This window comes from Ailuropoda melanoleuca, chromosome 16, assembly GCF_002007445.2.
Source record: "Ailuropoda melanoleuca isolate Jingjing chromosome 16, ASM200744v2, whole genome shotgun sequence".
NCBI classification, from domain to species: Eukaryota; Metazoa; Chordata; class Mammalia; order Carnivora; family Ursidae; genus Ailuropoda; species Ailuropoda melanoleuca.
The window spans coordinates 72045948-72061681 of NC_048233.1; the positions used below are offsets into that span (position 1 = coordinate 72045948).

At 36.7% G+C, this 15734-nt stretch overlaps 1 protein-coding gene across 2 annotated transcripts in view; it reads left to right on the plus strand.

The window, feature by feature from the left end:
- The window catches only part of TTC17 (tetratricopeptide repeat domain 17), a 116031-nt gene that overhangs the window by 25411 nt on the left and 74886 nt on the right, over positions 1 to 15734 (plus strand). For both annotated transcript variants that reach the window (XM_034645705.1, XM_011235878.3), the window contains exons 3-11: positions 1448 to 1617; positions 2265 to 2376; positions 2629 to 2760; positions 8898 to 9007; positions 9599 to 9743; positions 10213 to 10352; positions 11750 to 11910; positions 13352 to 13464; positions 15485 to 15631. In XM_034645705.1, the coding sequence (XP_034501596.1) occupies positions 1448 to 1617; positions 2265 to 2376; positions 2629 to 2760; positions 8898 to 9007; positions 9599 to 9743; positions 10213 to 10352; positions 11750 to 11910; positions 13352 to 13464; positions 15485 to 15631 (1230 nt within the window). The remainder of the gene's footprint in view (positions 1 to 1447; positions 1618 to 2264; positions 2377 to 2628; positions 2761 to 8897; positions 9008 to 9598; positions 9744 to 10212; positions 10353 to 11749; positions 11911 to 13351; positions 13465 to 15484; positions 15632 to 15734) is intronic.

Here is a 15734-nt window from a genome sequence, read left to right on the forward strand (position 1 = left end):
TGGGTCTTTTACACATGTGCACAAGGAGACTTTTATAAGAATATCACAGCATTTTTAATAGCAAAAAGATAAAAAAAAAGAAGCAACCTAAAGGTTTACAGGAAAATGGATGAATACATTTTTATACATCTGTTAAAATGAAAAATTTAGAGCTATACTGATCACTGTAGATGAATCCTAAAAACATAAAGTTAAAAAACAAGTTATAAAATGATATAGGATAATACTGTTTATGTAAAGTTATTAAACTTGGAAAGCAATGCTAGATGTTGATTGGGAAAGATATAGATATATAGACATATATATAATGTTTTAAGAGAATAAGAGTAATATAGTAATATTTTATAAAGATATATGCAGAAATGATACATTGTACAAATTCAGGATAGTAGTAACTTTGGGAAGAGAGAGAGAGATTTTTGAAGGCAGTAAAGAAAGATTTCGACTATCTTATTTTTCCTGAAATAATATACTGAAATGAGTATGGCATATGTTATCATGTGATAGATGTGGGTGGTGGAAACATAGGTTTTTATGTAATTACTCTATATGTTTGAAAAAAAAATTGTGAGTAGCAGGAATTCACCAGGAGTACAGGGCATTAGAGGAGATTATTCCAGTCCACAGTATCAGCATGCTGGTTGGATGTCTTGAAGGATTGAAATACGAAGTGTGGACAATTCAAGGTAGTTTTAATTGCTGAGCCGTTCTGTTCCAGGGAAGTTAAATTGACAGATGCAGCTGTATAGGTAGTCAGAAATCCTATTATGAAGGTATCCAGCTGCCATTATTATAAATGTCATATACTGTTACTTTCTATATACAGACACCTGTTTAGAGAAGCTTATTTATATCAACTAATTAATTCCCCCTTATCCACAGTTTTGTGTTCTGTGGTTTCAATTACCCATGCATCAACTATGGTCCAGAAGCAGATGATCCTCCTTCTGAGCTCTTGTCAGGTCAATAATAGTCTAACATTATGTCACAATGCCTACGTCATTCACCTTATTTCATCTTATCATGTAGGCATTTTATTATCTCACATTATCACAAGAAGGATGACTACAGTACAGTGATATTTTGCGAGAGAGAGAGCACATTCACATAACTTTTATTACAGTATAATGTTGTAATTGTTCTATTTTATTACTCGTTGTTAATCTCTTACTGTGCTTAATTCATAAATTAAACTTCATTATAGGTATATATGTATAGGAAAACATACAGTATATATAGGGTTTGGTACTATCCGTGGTTTCAGGCATTCCCTGGGAGTCTTGGAATATACCCCTACAGATAAGGGGGGACTACTGTATTCAGAATCCTTGATCTTCCTTCATAGAGGATTTTTTGACTTCAAGACATTAAATTTTCCTTCCTCTTATGTGGTATCTAGACTGAAATATTAGAAAAATCCATTGTGTTCTTATTGTCTTCTCAACAGAAGCAATTAGTTGCTCAAAAAATTCACATAGAAGAGAATGAAGACAGAGATACAGGACTGGAACAGAGACATAATAAAGAGGATCCAGACTGCATCAAAGCCAAGGTGCCCTTAGGGGACCTGGATCTGTATGACGGCACATACATAACTTTGGAAAGCAAAGACATCAGGTAAAGAAATTCTCTTTCCAGAAATAAAATTAACATTTTCCTGAATAGACCTTTCTTGAATGAATAAGAAATTATTTATTTAATGAGGATAAGTTTCAATCACAGATGAGTTTATTGAAATTTGAAAGTTCAAAATACACTACACTTAGAATTCTTGAGTATCAATTAAAAATACTTAATACCATAGAAGATTGAACAATTCATAGTGAAAGAAATACAAATGGCCAATAAACAGGTAGAAAACTTATCTCTCAGTAATGATCAAATAAGTACAAAATAAGTCATTTAGATAGTTTTCACCTATCAAATTGGAAAAAATATTTAAAAATCAGTAACTGGTAAAAAGGTGGATAGGCTGAACAGAAGTGTAAATTGGTTTAACATTTCTAGGAAGAATATTAAAAAGCTTTTAAAAAGTTCATAATCTTAACATTCTTTGGTCTATCTACTATTTTCTCTTTCTTGATTTATCTCCTTTAAGTTAAACTCCTAAAATATTGCCTCCCAACAGCTGCTGTGTGAAAAAGGTTGAATGTTGACTAATATTGGTTGTAAAGATGAGATGCTATGAGAATATATAGTTCAATTAGGGAAAAATTAGACATTTTTTCATCTTTCATTCATTGCTCCCGGCTTCTTGATTTTAGCCCTGAAGATTATATAGACACAGAATCTCCTGTCCCTCCAGACCCTGAGCAACCTGATTGTACCAAAATTCTAGAACTTCCATATAGTATACATGCTTTTCAACACCTGCGAGTAAGTAGAGAGATTTGGGATTTTTTTTTTTTTTACATTTTTTCTGTAATTTAGTCTCTTGCTTATATTTTTTTTCTTCTCCCCTTCCGAACAGCTTTAGAATTTTACAAACATTTCCTATTTCTTAAAACTCCTTTAAAATAAGTGCTATAAGATAATGAGTTACTTGTGAGCTTTTGTCTTATGATCTCTCTTTTCTGTGTGTGGTTTTTTGTTTTGTTTTTTTTTCAATTTTTTTCTTCTTTTCTTCAGGGTGTACAAGAGAGAGTTAATCTTTCTGCACCTCTATTACCTAAAGAAGATCCAATCTTCACATATTTATCTAAACGACTAGGAAGAAGTATAGATGACATAGGTCACCTCATTCACGAAGGCCTGCAGAAGGTAAGTCATCAGTGATTAAAGAGCCAGAGACTCTGTGCACAGGTCTTTTTTTTTTCTCCGAAAATAACCTGCCTAGATTGTTTTTGTCTGGAGAGTGATTTTAAATATCATTACATTAATATAAACTGTATAGTTCAAAGCTAGGGAGAAACATTGGTAGTCTGGTCCCCTCTACCAGGAATGGATGCCAAAAGTTTTATTTAAACTAATTCATGAAAAAGCAAATTAGAAGCCAACATAAGCAACAGGGATTATAGGCTAGATTATATATTTTGAATGTGAAAGAAAATTTAACATTGGTGTCTTTGAAATATTTACCCAATACATAGATCATCACTGTTCTCTGGACAAGAATCACCATCAACAATAAAGTCTTCTTATAATTTTCTTTTAAGGTACCATCTACTTTTAGGGAATTGTGTAATAGGACCCAAGAAATTAAATGTATCATTCAGCATAACGTGGGAATTTAGAAAGTAGTCTTTTTTTTTTTTTTTTTTTTTTTTTTTTTTTTTTAGATTTATTTATTTATTTATTTATTTATTTATTTATTTGAAAGAGAGTGCGTGAGCAAGCACACGAGAGCGGGGTGAGGGTTAGAGGAAGAAAGAGAGAGTCTCAAGCAGGCTTCACACCCAGCCTGGAGCCTGATGCAGGGCTCAATCCCACGACCCTGAGATTGCAACCCGAGCCAAAACCAAGAGCAGAATGCTTAACCAGCTGAGCCACCCAGGCGCCCCAAAATGGAGGCTGGTTTTTAAGCAGTATTATTATGGTACTAAGTAAAATGTGAAAGGGCAACATTTATATAGAGTTTATTCGAATACCTATATGTTTATTCAAATATGTCATATATATCTGTATGTATGTATGTATATACATACATATATATATTTGATGCTTTTGTAGCTAAGTTACTGTCTTCGTCTTGTTTCTCTGAAGGTAACGTAAAAAGTTGCATCCCCAGGACTTGATGAGTAGTAAAAACTACCTGGGAAAACTGGCCTAGGATTTAAAATATCCTTCAGAGGATGATTAGTTGAAAGTAGATCATAGTGAATGAAAATAGAGTGTAATTGTGTGGCTACTTTAGATTGAACAGTTAGGGTCATCCTCCTTGGAAAGGTGAAATTTAAGCTAATATCTGAATGACAAGAGGGAGGCAAAAGTCAGAGATCAAGGAAGAGCATTCTAAGCCAAGGCAAAGGCTCGGAAGCCTTAATGAGCTCAGTAGTGTAGTAGTCCGCTCAGGCTGCCATCATAAAATACCACAGACTGGGTGGCTTAAACAACAGAAACTTCTTAAGTCCAGGATAAGGTGCTGGCTGATTTGGTTCCTGCTGAGGACTTTCTTCCTGCCTTGCAGATGACCACCTTCTCACTGGGTCCTCACATGTCCCCTTCTCTGTATGTGTGGGGGGAGAGATCTGGTATGGCTTCCTCCTCTTATGAGGGAACTGGCCCTATTGGATTCAGGCCCTACCCTTAGGACCTCATTTAACCTTTATCACCTCTTCCCAGGCCCTGTCTTCACGTACAGTCACACTGGGGGTTAGGGCTTCCACATATAAATTGGTGGGGAGGAGGGACAGCATGGAGAGACACAAAGATTCAGTCTGTAACAGGTGACATGAAATTAATTCAGGTTAGTAAGGTTGGAGCCTGGTGAGCAAAGGAGAGGATGACAGGGAATGAGGCCAAAGAAGTAGACCAGAGCCAGACTAAGTAAGCCTCTGAAAGCTAGGGTCAGGACTCTTGTGCGCTGAGATCTGAGTGCCAGGAAGCTAGAGCAGAGGAATGACATAATTCAATTAATATTTTAAAAAATATACTCTTAAACTTAGATGAAGGGACCCGAACTGAAAATAGACCAGTTGTAAGTCTATGGGCAGTAGTTCAGGAAAGAGATGACATAGTTTGGACTAGAATGGTTAGTATTGGAAATGGAGGGGCTTAACCTGTTTCAGGAAATGTTTAGAAGTTTAGAAGCTGATGAGTTAGATGTGGGAAGTGAGGGAAAAAAGAGGAACAGAGGATAATTGCTGAAGTTTTGGCATGAGCAACTTGAAGAAGGAGCAGGTTTGGGGTGGAGGAAGAGAAGATAGCGTCTGTTTTGGTCACATTAAATTTGAAATACCTAAATGAGACTTGAGCTCCAGGAGGGGTCAGAGCTGGATATATAGATACAGGATAATTAAGTAGGGAGTGTTTGTAGCCTTGGGACTCGGTGAGGAAATCTGGAGGAGAGTGAAGTTTGAGAAAAGACCACTCTGAGTCCTTGATCTTCCCACAGTTAGCTGTCAGGTAAAGGGGGGAGAGGGCCAGCAAAAGAGATTCAAAAGGGTATCCGGAAGATTGTGGTCTCCTAAAAGCCAAGGAAAAAAAGTGTTTGAGAGGAGGAGAAAGTATTGACAGTGACATTCTAACATCTATAGATTTGTGGAGGAAATTTTATGAGAAATCTTACAGAAAAATTTCTTGTTTAAAAATATATTTTTCTCTTCCAATATATTATGATGTACCAAGTATCATACATATTACTATGTTTTCACTTGTTCATATAGAATTTGTCATTGATTTTTTTGGTCCCCATTCTGAATGTAAAAGATAAAAATCAAAGCATTTGTTGATTTGAAAGAAAACTTTCTCAAAGGCTGTCAAAACAGACTGAAACCCAAGTCATAAGTCAGTTCTGAAAGAATGTGGCACATACCCTTAACCACCTATACAAGTGTTATAACCTCATTTGTGTCACTTAACAAATCCTATACATTCCTTGAAAAGAGAATACTTAAGGCTGATTAATGCAGAATTATACTTAGTTTTAGGGGCACCTGGGTGGCTCAGTTGTTAAGCGTCTGCCTTCGGTTCAGGGTGTGATCCCAGAGTCTTGAGATCGAGCCCCACATCAGGCTCCTCTGCTGGGAGCCTGCTTCTTCCTCTCCCACTCCCCTTGCCTGTGTTCCCTCTCTTGCTGGCTGTCTTCTCTCTCTCTGTCAAATAAATAAAAATATTTAAAAAAAAAAGAGTTATACTTAGTTTTAATCTTAAAAATAACTATTTTTTTTTAATAATTAATTTTATTTTATTATATTATGTTAATCATCATACAGTACATCCCCTGATTCTGATGTAAAGTTTGATGCTTCATTAGTTGCTTATAACACCCAGTGCACCATGCAATACGTGCCCTCCTTACTACCCACCACCAGTCCATCCCCTTCCCCCACCCCCTCCCCTCTGAAGTCCCCAGTTTGTTTCCCATAGTCCATAGTCTCTCATGTTTCATTCCCCCCTCTGATTACCCCCCCTCCATCCCCCCCTTCCCCCACCGATCCTCCCAGTTCTTATGTTCCATAGATGAGAGAAATCATATGATAATTGTCTTTCTCTGCTTGACTTATTTCACTTAGCATTATCTCCTCCAGTGCCGTCCATGTTGCAGCAAATGTTGAGAATTCGTTCTTTCTGATAGCTGAGTAATATTCCATTGTATATATGGACCACAGCTTCTTAATCCAGTCATCTGTTGAAGGGCATCTCGGCTCCTTCCATGATTTGGCTATTGTGGACAATGCAGCTATGAACATTGGGGTGCATATGGCCCTTCTCTTTACTACGTCTGTATCTTTGGGGTAAACACCCAGTAGTGCAATGGCTGGGTCATAGGGTAGTTCAATTTTTAACTTTTTAAGGGACCTCCACACTGTTTTCCAGAGTGGCTGTACCAACTTGCATTCCCACCAACAATGTAGGAGGGATCCCCTTTCTCCACATCCTCTCCAACAATTGTTGTTTCTTGCCTTGTCTATCTTTGCCATTCTAACTGGCGTAAGGTGGTATCTCAGTGTGGTTTTGATTTGAATTTCCCTGATGGCTAATGATTTTGAACATTTTTTCATGTGTCTGTTAGCCATTTGTATGTCTTCATTGGAAAAGTGTCTGTTCATATCTTCTGCCCATTTTATGATTTGTTTATTTGTTTCTCGTGTATTGAGTTTGAGAAGTTCTTTGTAGATCTTGGATACCAGTCCTTTATCTGTGGTGTCCTTTGCAAATATATTCTCCCATTCCGTGGGCTGTCTCTTAGTTTTTTTGACTGTTTCCTTGGCTGTGCAGAAGCTCTTTATCCTGATAAAGTCCCATAAGTTCATTTTATCTTTTATTTCTCTTGCCTTTGGAGATGTGTCGTGAAAAAGGTTGCTCTGGCCGATGTCATAGAAGTTGTTGCCTATGTTCTCCTCTAGAATTTTGATGGATTCCTGTCTCACATTGAGGTCTTTCATCCATTTGGAGTTTTTTTGTGTATGGTGTGAGAGATTGGTCAAGTTTCATTCTTTTGCATGTAGCTGTCCAATTTTCCCAGCACCATTTATTGAAAACAATTTGTCCTTGTGGAAGAAATTCAGACTGTATAAAAAAATCTATAAAAGAGGGGCCCCTGCGTGGCTCAGTCAGTTAAGTGTCTGCCTTCAGCTCAGGTCATGATCCCAGTATGCTGGGATCAAGCCCCATGTCAGGCTCTCTTTTCAGCGGGGAGCCTGCTTCTCCCTCTCGCTGTGCCTGCCCCTCCCCCTGCTTGTGTTCTCTCTCTCTCTGTCAAATCTCTAAAAAAAAATCTGTAAAAGAGAAAGTAAAAAAACACTCAGAGATAATTCCTGTCTTACAATGTAGTCTTTTATATTTTTATTTTTACATATCTTTATAGCTAAAACTTATTCTCACAGGTAATTTTTTTTTTGGTAAGAGAATGAGCAAGAACGCAGGGAAGGTAGGGGGGTGGTGGGCAGAGAGACAGGGAGAGAGAGATTCTTTAAGCAGGTCCTGTGCTCTGCGCCTGACACGGGGCTTGATCTCATTTCCCAGAGATCATTACCTGAGCCGAAATCAAGAGTTGGGCACTTGATCCACTGAGCCACCCAGGCACCCCGAAGATAAATTTTTAATAGTGGAATTGTGAGCATCAGAGAGTAACCATATTTTAAGGCTCTTTACATAAATGTTGTTAAACTGTCCCCCAGAAATGCTGTACTCACCAAACATTTCTACAGTTAATATCTGAAGTTAATATACAGTGTAGCCATCATTGAGTGTTGGCATTCTTTTTAATCTTTGCGAATTTGTAAAAGGAAAATTTGTATCTTTTTTATTTATATTCTTTGTTAAGGTTTACATCATTTTACCTGCTAATTGGCCATTGTTTTGTACTTTCGAATTGTCTGTTCATGTTTTTGGCTCATGTTCTCTTGTATTTTGTCTTGTATTTTTGTGTTTATTTTTAGAGCTCTTTATGTATTAAACAGAGTGAACAATGAGTGTCATATATATTTTCCCCAGTTTATTTAAAACTTTATCACCTTTTTTTTTTTAACTTTATATGACTTTTTTTGCCATGCTGAATTTGAAATCTCTCTGCATGGGCTTAAACTATGTACATTGAATTTTTGTCATGGTCCAGTTCAGTGTTTTGACCTCTGTGTAGTTGAAATTTTTGTATATGTTATGAGACGAAAAAATCCAAGCCATAGAAGGAGCAAACCGATCTGAATTTCTCTTTAACTTCACTTATTACTCTAAAGACTTATTACTTATTACTAAAGACATAATTTTTATCGGTGAAGGTTTGGATTGTGAACACAGATGACAAAAGAACGAATAAAAATTCATCTTTTACAAAAAGATAAGCCTGTCATTTGCTTATGTATGTACCTTCATTCAGATGTTTAAATAAATAGGAAACTTTGTTAATTTCAGGAATTTCATGTTAGAACAACTGGCATTTCTAAGTAGGTCAGGTCCTAACTTCTAAAGTCCTGGAATAGGAACCAAGAAGTTTGGGCCACTTGGTGGGCTTTTCAGCTTAATTTCCCCCTTGGAACAGGAGCTTGGAGTTGAGTGGTCTCTCTCTGGAGATGACACCTGACAGCACTTACTTGCTCAACTGATGATCAGGAGGCTCTTTTGAAAGGTGTGGTTTTTGGTACTTTGTCCCCAGCTTATTCACTGGTGTACTTCCGTGTCCTTCAGCTTAAATTTCAGAAGAGACAGAATAGTAAAGGTGCTCGTTTTGAACATTCTAAGTCGAAGAAAATGTGTTGAGTTGTGTTTGATTGTCATCTTACCTGTTTAATCTCTAGAATTCTTCCTCATGGGTACTGTATAACATGGCTTCATTTTATTGGAGAATAAAGAATGAGCCGTATCAAGTAGTGGAATGTGCCATGCGAGCACTTCACTTCTCTTCCAGGTAAGATTTCTCCCTTTCTGGACTTCCTGATTCTCCATGTAACTCAGGACTGGTAAAGAAACAGTACATAAGAACACTATGAAGAAGCATTGTGTTGTACTTACAGTCTCCTCTATCCCTATTCAAAGAATTTAGTCTCATCACAAAAAAAATGACAGATGTCAAAGAGTTCACAGTGATAATAGCACAATATTCTTCTGATTTCCATTAAGGAAAAAATATATAATGTAGACGCCTTCTGATTCACTTGAGACTTGAATATAAGGACCTTGCCTGGAGGAATTAGCATAATTAAATTTTCTCAAAGCAAATAATGAGCCCTGAATACATTTTAAAATCATAAAATGTCTGCCCGACCTTATTTCTATGGCAAAATGTATGGCTATCAGATTAAATTAAGTATCATCAGTTATATAAAAATGTAAGAGTATAATTTTCTTAAATTGTTTTCTCCATCTGTCAGTACACTCAAAATTATTTTCCTAAGTTCAATAACTTCGAATGTAATTTTCCCTTGTCAAGTAGTTATACAGAATCATGGAGCACATACTTCTCTCCTAACACCTAATTGTGCCTCTCCTTCTCTTTTAGGCACAATAAAGACATTGCCCTGGTCAACTTGGCAAATGTTCTGCACAGAGCGCACTTCTCTGCAGATGCTGCTGTGGTGGTCCACGCAGCTCTGGATGACAGTGACTTCTTCACCAGCTATTACACTCTGGGAAATATATATGCAGTAAATACAACTTTATGTTTTCATGAGGCAAACCAGTTGCTATTTTCTTTTCTTTTTTAAAAAATTTATTTTCAACTAAAAAATACCTTTTTCCCTTCCTCTTTTGGTCTGAACAAGGAAAAGTGAATGGAAATAAAGAAATTATGGGGAAAATACCTCAACACAATAATGTATCCTAATAGTCCTAGCCTCTTGACAAAAAAAAAAGAAAAATAATTAAATTGATAGGAATCTTAAATTCCTGCAGAATATACCTCTGAAGATAACAATACTTTCTAGTTAAGCAATTGTACTGCCTATCTTATGTTGTAGGTTTGGTCACTGATCAAAAATAATGTTCACTGTAGAGTGAGATTAACTGTGATCTCATAAGTCGTTAGGGGATTTGGACAGATTGAACCACGCCGTGGCTAATGTTTTTCCTCCTGTGTGTGTGTGTGTATGTATGTGTTTGTTTTTGTCTCTTCAGATGCTGGGGGAGTATAACCACTCAGTGCTCTGTTATGACCATGCTTTGCAGGCCAAACCTGGGTTTGAGCAAGCTATAAAGAGGAAGCATGCTGTCCTTTGTCAACAAAAACTCGAGCAGAAATTGGAAGCCCAACATAGGTAATTGGGAGAGAAAATTTCACTGAAGCCCTAGCACTGTAGAACCTTAGGTTAGACCTGTGTAGGGTGATGTCTGTGTTAATTTGTTCTTTAGAATTAAAAACACCTTTTCACTACTGCTAGTCCTATCCCTTTTCTCCAGATCCAGGGGGGTTAGCACAACTCCAAGGTTGTGTAGAGTAGATAGTATGAATTCCAGGAACTAGAGAATGTTTGCAGTAGATTCTGTCATTTAAGTCTTTATACTTTTGATCATCGATTACTTTTATGAAGTCAGATGGATTGGGGGTGCTGCCAGATAATTAGTAATTCGGTTATGTTTTAATTTCCACACAATGCATTGTCAGTAAAATCACTTCCACATGCTATATTTGATCTTTTTCCCCTTTAGCTGCTAGGGTTGGACTCATGTTACATTAGTTAAGTGACTTTGAGAAACATTATTTGGCCCATATTTTAATCAGATTTCTGTAAATTGTACAGTGATGAAGTTCTGTTGTACTTGGTGCTTGCAGTGTACTTAATAAAAATATATTTGATTCCATAAATAGCAAGGCCAGTTAGGAAACTTTACATAACTCGAAGTGAATTGTTCTTATGGAATTAGCCTCAATGTTTTGAGGCAGCTTTGATTATTGGAGAATTAAATGGAGATTTGGAACTTATTAAACTATTGCTTTTGGTTATTTTCCAATCAATTTAAAGCATAATGTGGTGAAAAAGAAGGAATGACCACTTGTTTATACTGGCTTCTGTTACACCTGATCAGAACTTGTCCTGGTTGAGCAAATTGGTTCTCTGGTACACAATCTGTACAGCTCCTAAATCTCCCATGTCACAATGTAATAGGTAAAAAGGATTTTGTGACTAAATATAATCAGGCAGCAGATACCAGGTGGTTTCTAAGCCAGGTTTCTGTGTTTTTTTCCAAAATCCACAAACCCAAGGAGCTAGAGGTCAAGAGCAAGGTACTGTTGGCCCTTTCTCTTAACCTTGTCTTTATGTAGAATCAAAAGCAAAGATGGAAAGGTGGCTTTGAATGTCAGTGGAACCCACATAGACTTGATGGGGGGAAATAGTTGTTGAATATGTCAAGATTTACAGTATGTTGCTGTGTATCTTTTGGCTACCTGAACAGTTCAACACACCATTTAATGTCAAGATAGTTATATGTAAGGGAAGAATTTTGTCTCTATCCATCTTTTTGCCTCTAAGTTTTAATAAAACAATTTATTTATTTTGCCCTATTATTTTTAAACTTGTGGTACAGTGGTTGTATGTTAAAAGGAAAAAACTAGCAATTATTGCTGAGGAACAGAAAAACCTATACAGTAAGTGGGTTTAAAACTTCAGTTTTAAAACTCCGTAACTTTCTCCTGGTGTTAAAAAACGTTAAGATCCCTCCAGCGAACACTGAATGAGTTGAAAGAATATCAAAAACAGCATGACCACTACCTAAGACAGCAGGAGATCCTAGAAAAACATAAGCTGATTCAGGAGGAGCAAATCTTAAGAAATATCATCCATGAGACACAGATGGCAAAAGAGGCACAATTAGGTAAGTATTGATTCCAAATAATTAAAGACAGGCTAGGAAGTTCACTTCTAGCATGCTCTACTTTCATAACTTTTACTTACCCTAAAGCAGTATAAAGTTGTGCTTATGAGTTCCCTGAGTCTTAAAATCAAGTCTTCATAGAGGGTATACCAGCAGGCCTGGGGAGCTGGTTTAGTCTCTCTAGTTTTTTTTTTTTTAAATCACATTTTCAAGTAAAAATGAAATTTTTTAGATCCTAGAAGTCTTAACAGTTGTTCGGCCCACTTTGATTTAGTATGCATGCCAGTCTTTTAGAGATTGCCAATTTAGTATGCATGCCAATCTCTTGGAGACTTTGTTAAAATACAGATTCTGATCATAGGTCTGAGGTAGGACCTGAGATTCTCTATTTCTAACAAGCTCCTAATATTTAATGTCTGTTGCTGCAGGTCTGAAAACACAATGTGAGTAACATGGCCTTATACCAAGTAAACACAAGCCAGACACACCCTTGAAACAAAGCATCCACACTGTCAAGCCAACACTGGCAATAAGGCTGTCTTATTTTTCTTGCTCCCTTAAAAACAAATATTTTATTTTAGAAGAAAGATTTTGGGCTAGAATTTGTCTCAAGCAGGAATTCTTAACCTGGGTCAATGGATTAGTTTCAGGGGGTTCCAAAATGTTCCCCAAAATTACATGCAGTAATATGTACGTGCACAATTTTTTTTTCTGGGAAGAGGGCATAAAGCTTTTATTAAAATCTCTTTGAGTCCGTGACCCAGAAATAGAACCACTGTCTAAGGACACTTGGGTTGACAGGATGTCAGTGACTTGATTATATCCAGAATGTTTCATTTCTGATAAAACCCTAAAGGAGCAGATCTAACAGCTGACACCAAAGAATAAATTAGTAGAATCCCTTATATTATATACTTCTTCTTTGATAAATATGTTGATCTGGAAGGCCTCTCAAATCTTTGAACCTTAGCTGTGACCATTTAAAGTCCATTTTACAATCCACCTGGTACGTTTTTGCTATTTTGAGTATAAAGAGTATGTTCGGTCCTTGGGGTTATTTACTGCTTGCTCTATACTACAATACAACCAGAGCTCTTGTATATAATTTTGAAACAGAATTATGAAGTATTAAAGCAGATTGTCTCCAGAGAGATGGCTAAAGTTTCTTAAAACAATGTAATCAATAGATTTTACTGTCATAGAATGTAATTACCAGAAGATATTTTGGTGATTTAGTGGAGCCCCTTTGTTTTTTATAGGTGGAGAAACTGAAGCTTCTTTAGAATGATTTAATTTAGGAAACCATTAATTAGTGTTTTCCTGTATAGTACCCCCTGTGTAAGTACTCTGCCAGGCTCTGAAACTAAATGACTCAGACCAAAGAAATCATGTTGGCATTGCCGATTTTTCTCAACAATTGTAATTTCCTTTCTTATTCCAGGAAATCATCAGATATGCCGTCTGGTCAACCAGCAGCATAGTTTACATTGCCAATGGGACCAACCTGTGCGCTACCATCGTGGAGATATTTTTGAAAATGTGGATTATGTTCAGGTTCTTTTTCTTGGTCTTTTCTAGTTCTTATAACTTTGCATATCTAAAAGTAATATTGCTTTTCCCCCTCGATTCCTTGTATATTTGATACCTAAATTTGTGACTCATTTAAGCTTTTGAGTATGTTTATGAAGTCAGATTTCGTGGATAGTACTCTGTTACTTCATGAATGACATTTCCAGTTCCCCCAAGTACTGGTTGTATATGTCTTTGTTTCTTTTCTCCTTTACCATGAGAGCTAGATTGGGCTGTTACTAGTATTTAACTCAAAGCCTCCATCTCCCTTTTAACTTATTAGAGTAAGACCAATAATTTAAAATTTGGGAAGGAGTAGCCATGCTCTTTCCTAAATTTAGTCATCAGTCCAGTTATGTTGCTTCAACCAGAAACATTAACAAAAAGATCATTATCAACAGAAAATTTTTATTAAGCGCTATTGCTACATGCCTGGGTGTTTTCTCTCTCTTTCTGTCTCTGTGTATAGCCATACATATACATGTATATATATATACACATACATATACATGCAGTCATACATATACATACAATCCCTAGACTAACTAGTTGGGAAGAAATAATAGATATTTATATGATACCAGAGAGCATCTAATTGGGCTGTTATAGATAGTAAGCACAACCAGAGTTCCAAGTATCATCCAAAAGGATGTTGGAAATAAAGTAACATTTATCATATCCTACTGAAACCTATCATGTCTTTAATCATAGGCACAGGAATTTCCAGAGATAAGCAGTTAAGACAATTAATAGAATAGCTTCTACAGGAAGACAAACCATGAAAAATTAGTACTCTTTAATCTGAAAAAACCCAGACCTCATTGAGAAAAAGAAGCAAAAATTAAGAGGCCGTTGAGGGGAGATGTAGTAATAGGGACCAAAAGCTTCCCATGATTTTTGTCATCTAGTTCCTAGCAATATCCCATGTTTAGTTTTCAAACACAGTAAGGGAAGATCAGACTTACACATCTGAGATTATAGCTCCCTTTTTTTTTTGTTAAGATTTTACTTATTTATTTGAGAGAGCCAGAGAGCACAAGCAGGGGGAGCAGCAGAGGGAGAGGGAGAAGCAGACTCCCCACCGCTGAGCAGGGAGCCCGATGCGGGGCTCAATCCCAGGACCCTGGGATCATGACCTGAGCCGAAGGCAGACGCTTAACTGACTAAGCCACCTAGGTGTCCGTATAGCTCCCTGTTTTAAATCCAAGCATTATTTTAAGGGAAAAAAAGGTAATAATATTTACAAATGATATAGACTAAAACCAAGGTAACTTTTGAATATCATAATGGTCTCAAGACAGACCATTTGGAAGACTTCCCTGTAACAGTGTAGCTTCAGTATCATATATCCATAAGTTGCATTTCAGTTATATAGTAAAAGAATCCATTCTTCTCTACTCCCTTCCATCCTGGTCCCATTCTCTTATCTAAGAAGGTTTTAGAAATACACAGGAATTGGGGTATCCCCTAAGAATATCAAACATTGATTTACCTTGCTTTGAAGGAAGGCTATATTTGTATTTGGAGCTGATTATGTAATAATTATAATGCCTAAATCATAGCTATATTAAACTCCTGAGAGCCCTTTTTCCAGTTCCCTTGCTTCTGCCGCAACACACTAATTCTATAGAGTAGTGATCATTTTAGTATAGATAGGGGAGGGCAATAATGAGACAAACCTCTTAGATAATGAGCTCACCTTTAAACCTAAAATACACTAAATCACAGGAAGTAAAGGGACAGTAAAGAAAGGAAGAAGCCATGCCATTTTTCTCATACACCAATGGCACAGTTGATTGAAAGTTGCTAACTATGTATGCATTTTCTGAGAGAATAGTGTTGGGGCCTAGTTCTGAAAATGTAAAAATCTGATTACTTTATTTCTGACCTACTTCCAGATTTCCTTCTGGGTTTGAGTGTTCACTGATGTTTGGGATTGGATTAAATCTTAGTCACAGATTCTTTTCTGCTTCAATTTGATTCAACTTTTCTCTTTATTTTCTAGTTTGGTGAGGATTCATCAACCTCCAGTATGATGTCTGTGAATTTTGATGTTCAGGCAAATCAGAGTGATATCAGTGATTTGGTCAAGTCTTCTCCTGTAGCCCATTCCATTCTCTGGATCTGGGGCAGGGATTCTGATGCGTATAGGGTAAGTTAATAGAGGATGATGAAGCAGTTTTCTCAGACAAGCTTTCTTTCTTTTTTTTAAGATTTTGTTTATTTATTGGACAGAGAGAGACACAACGAGAGAG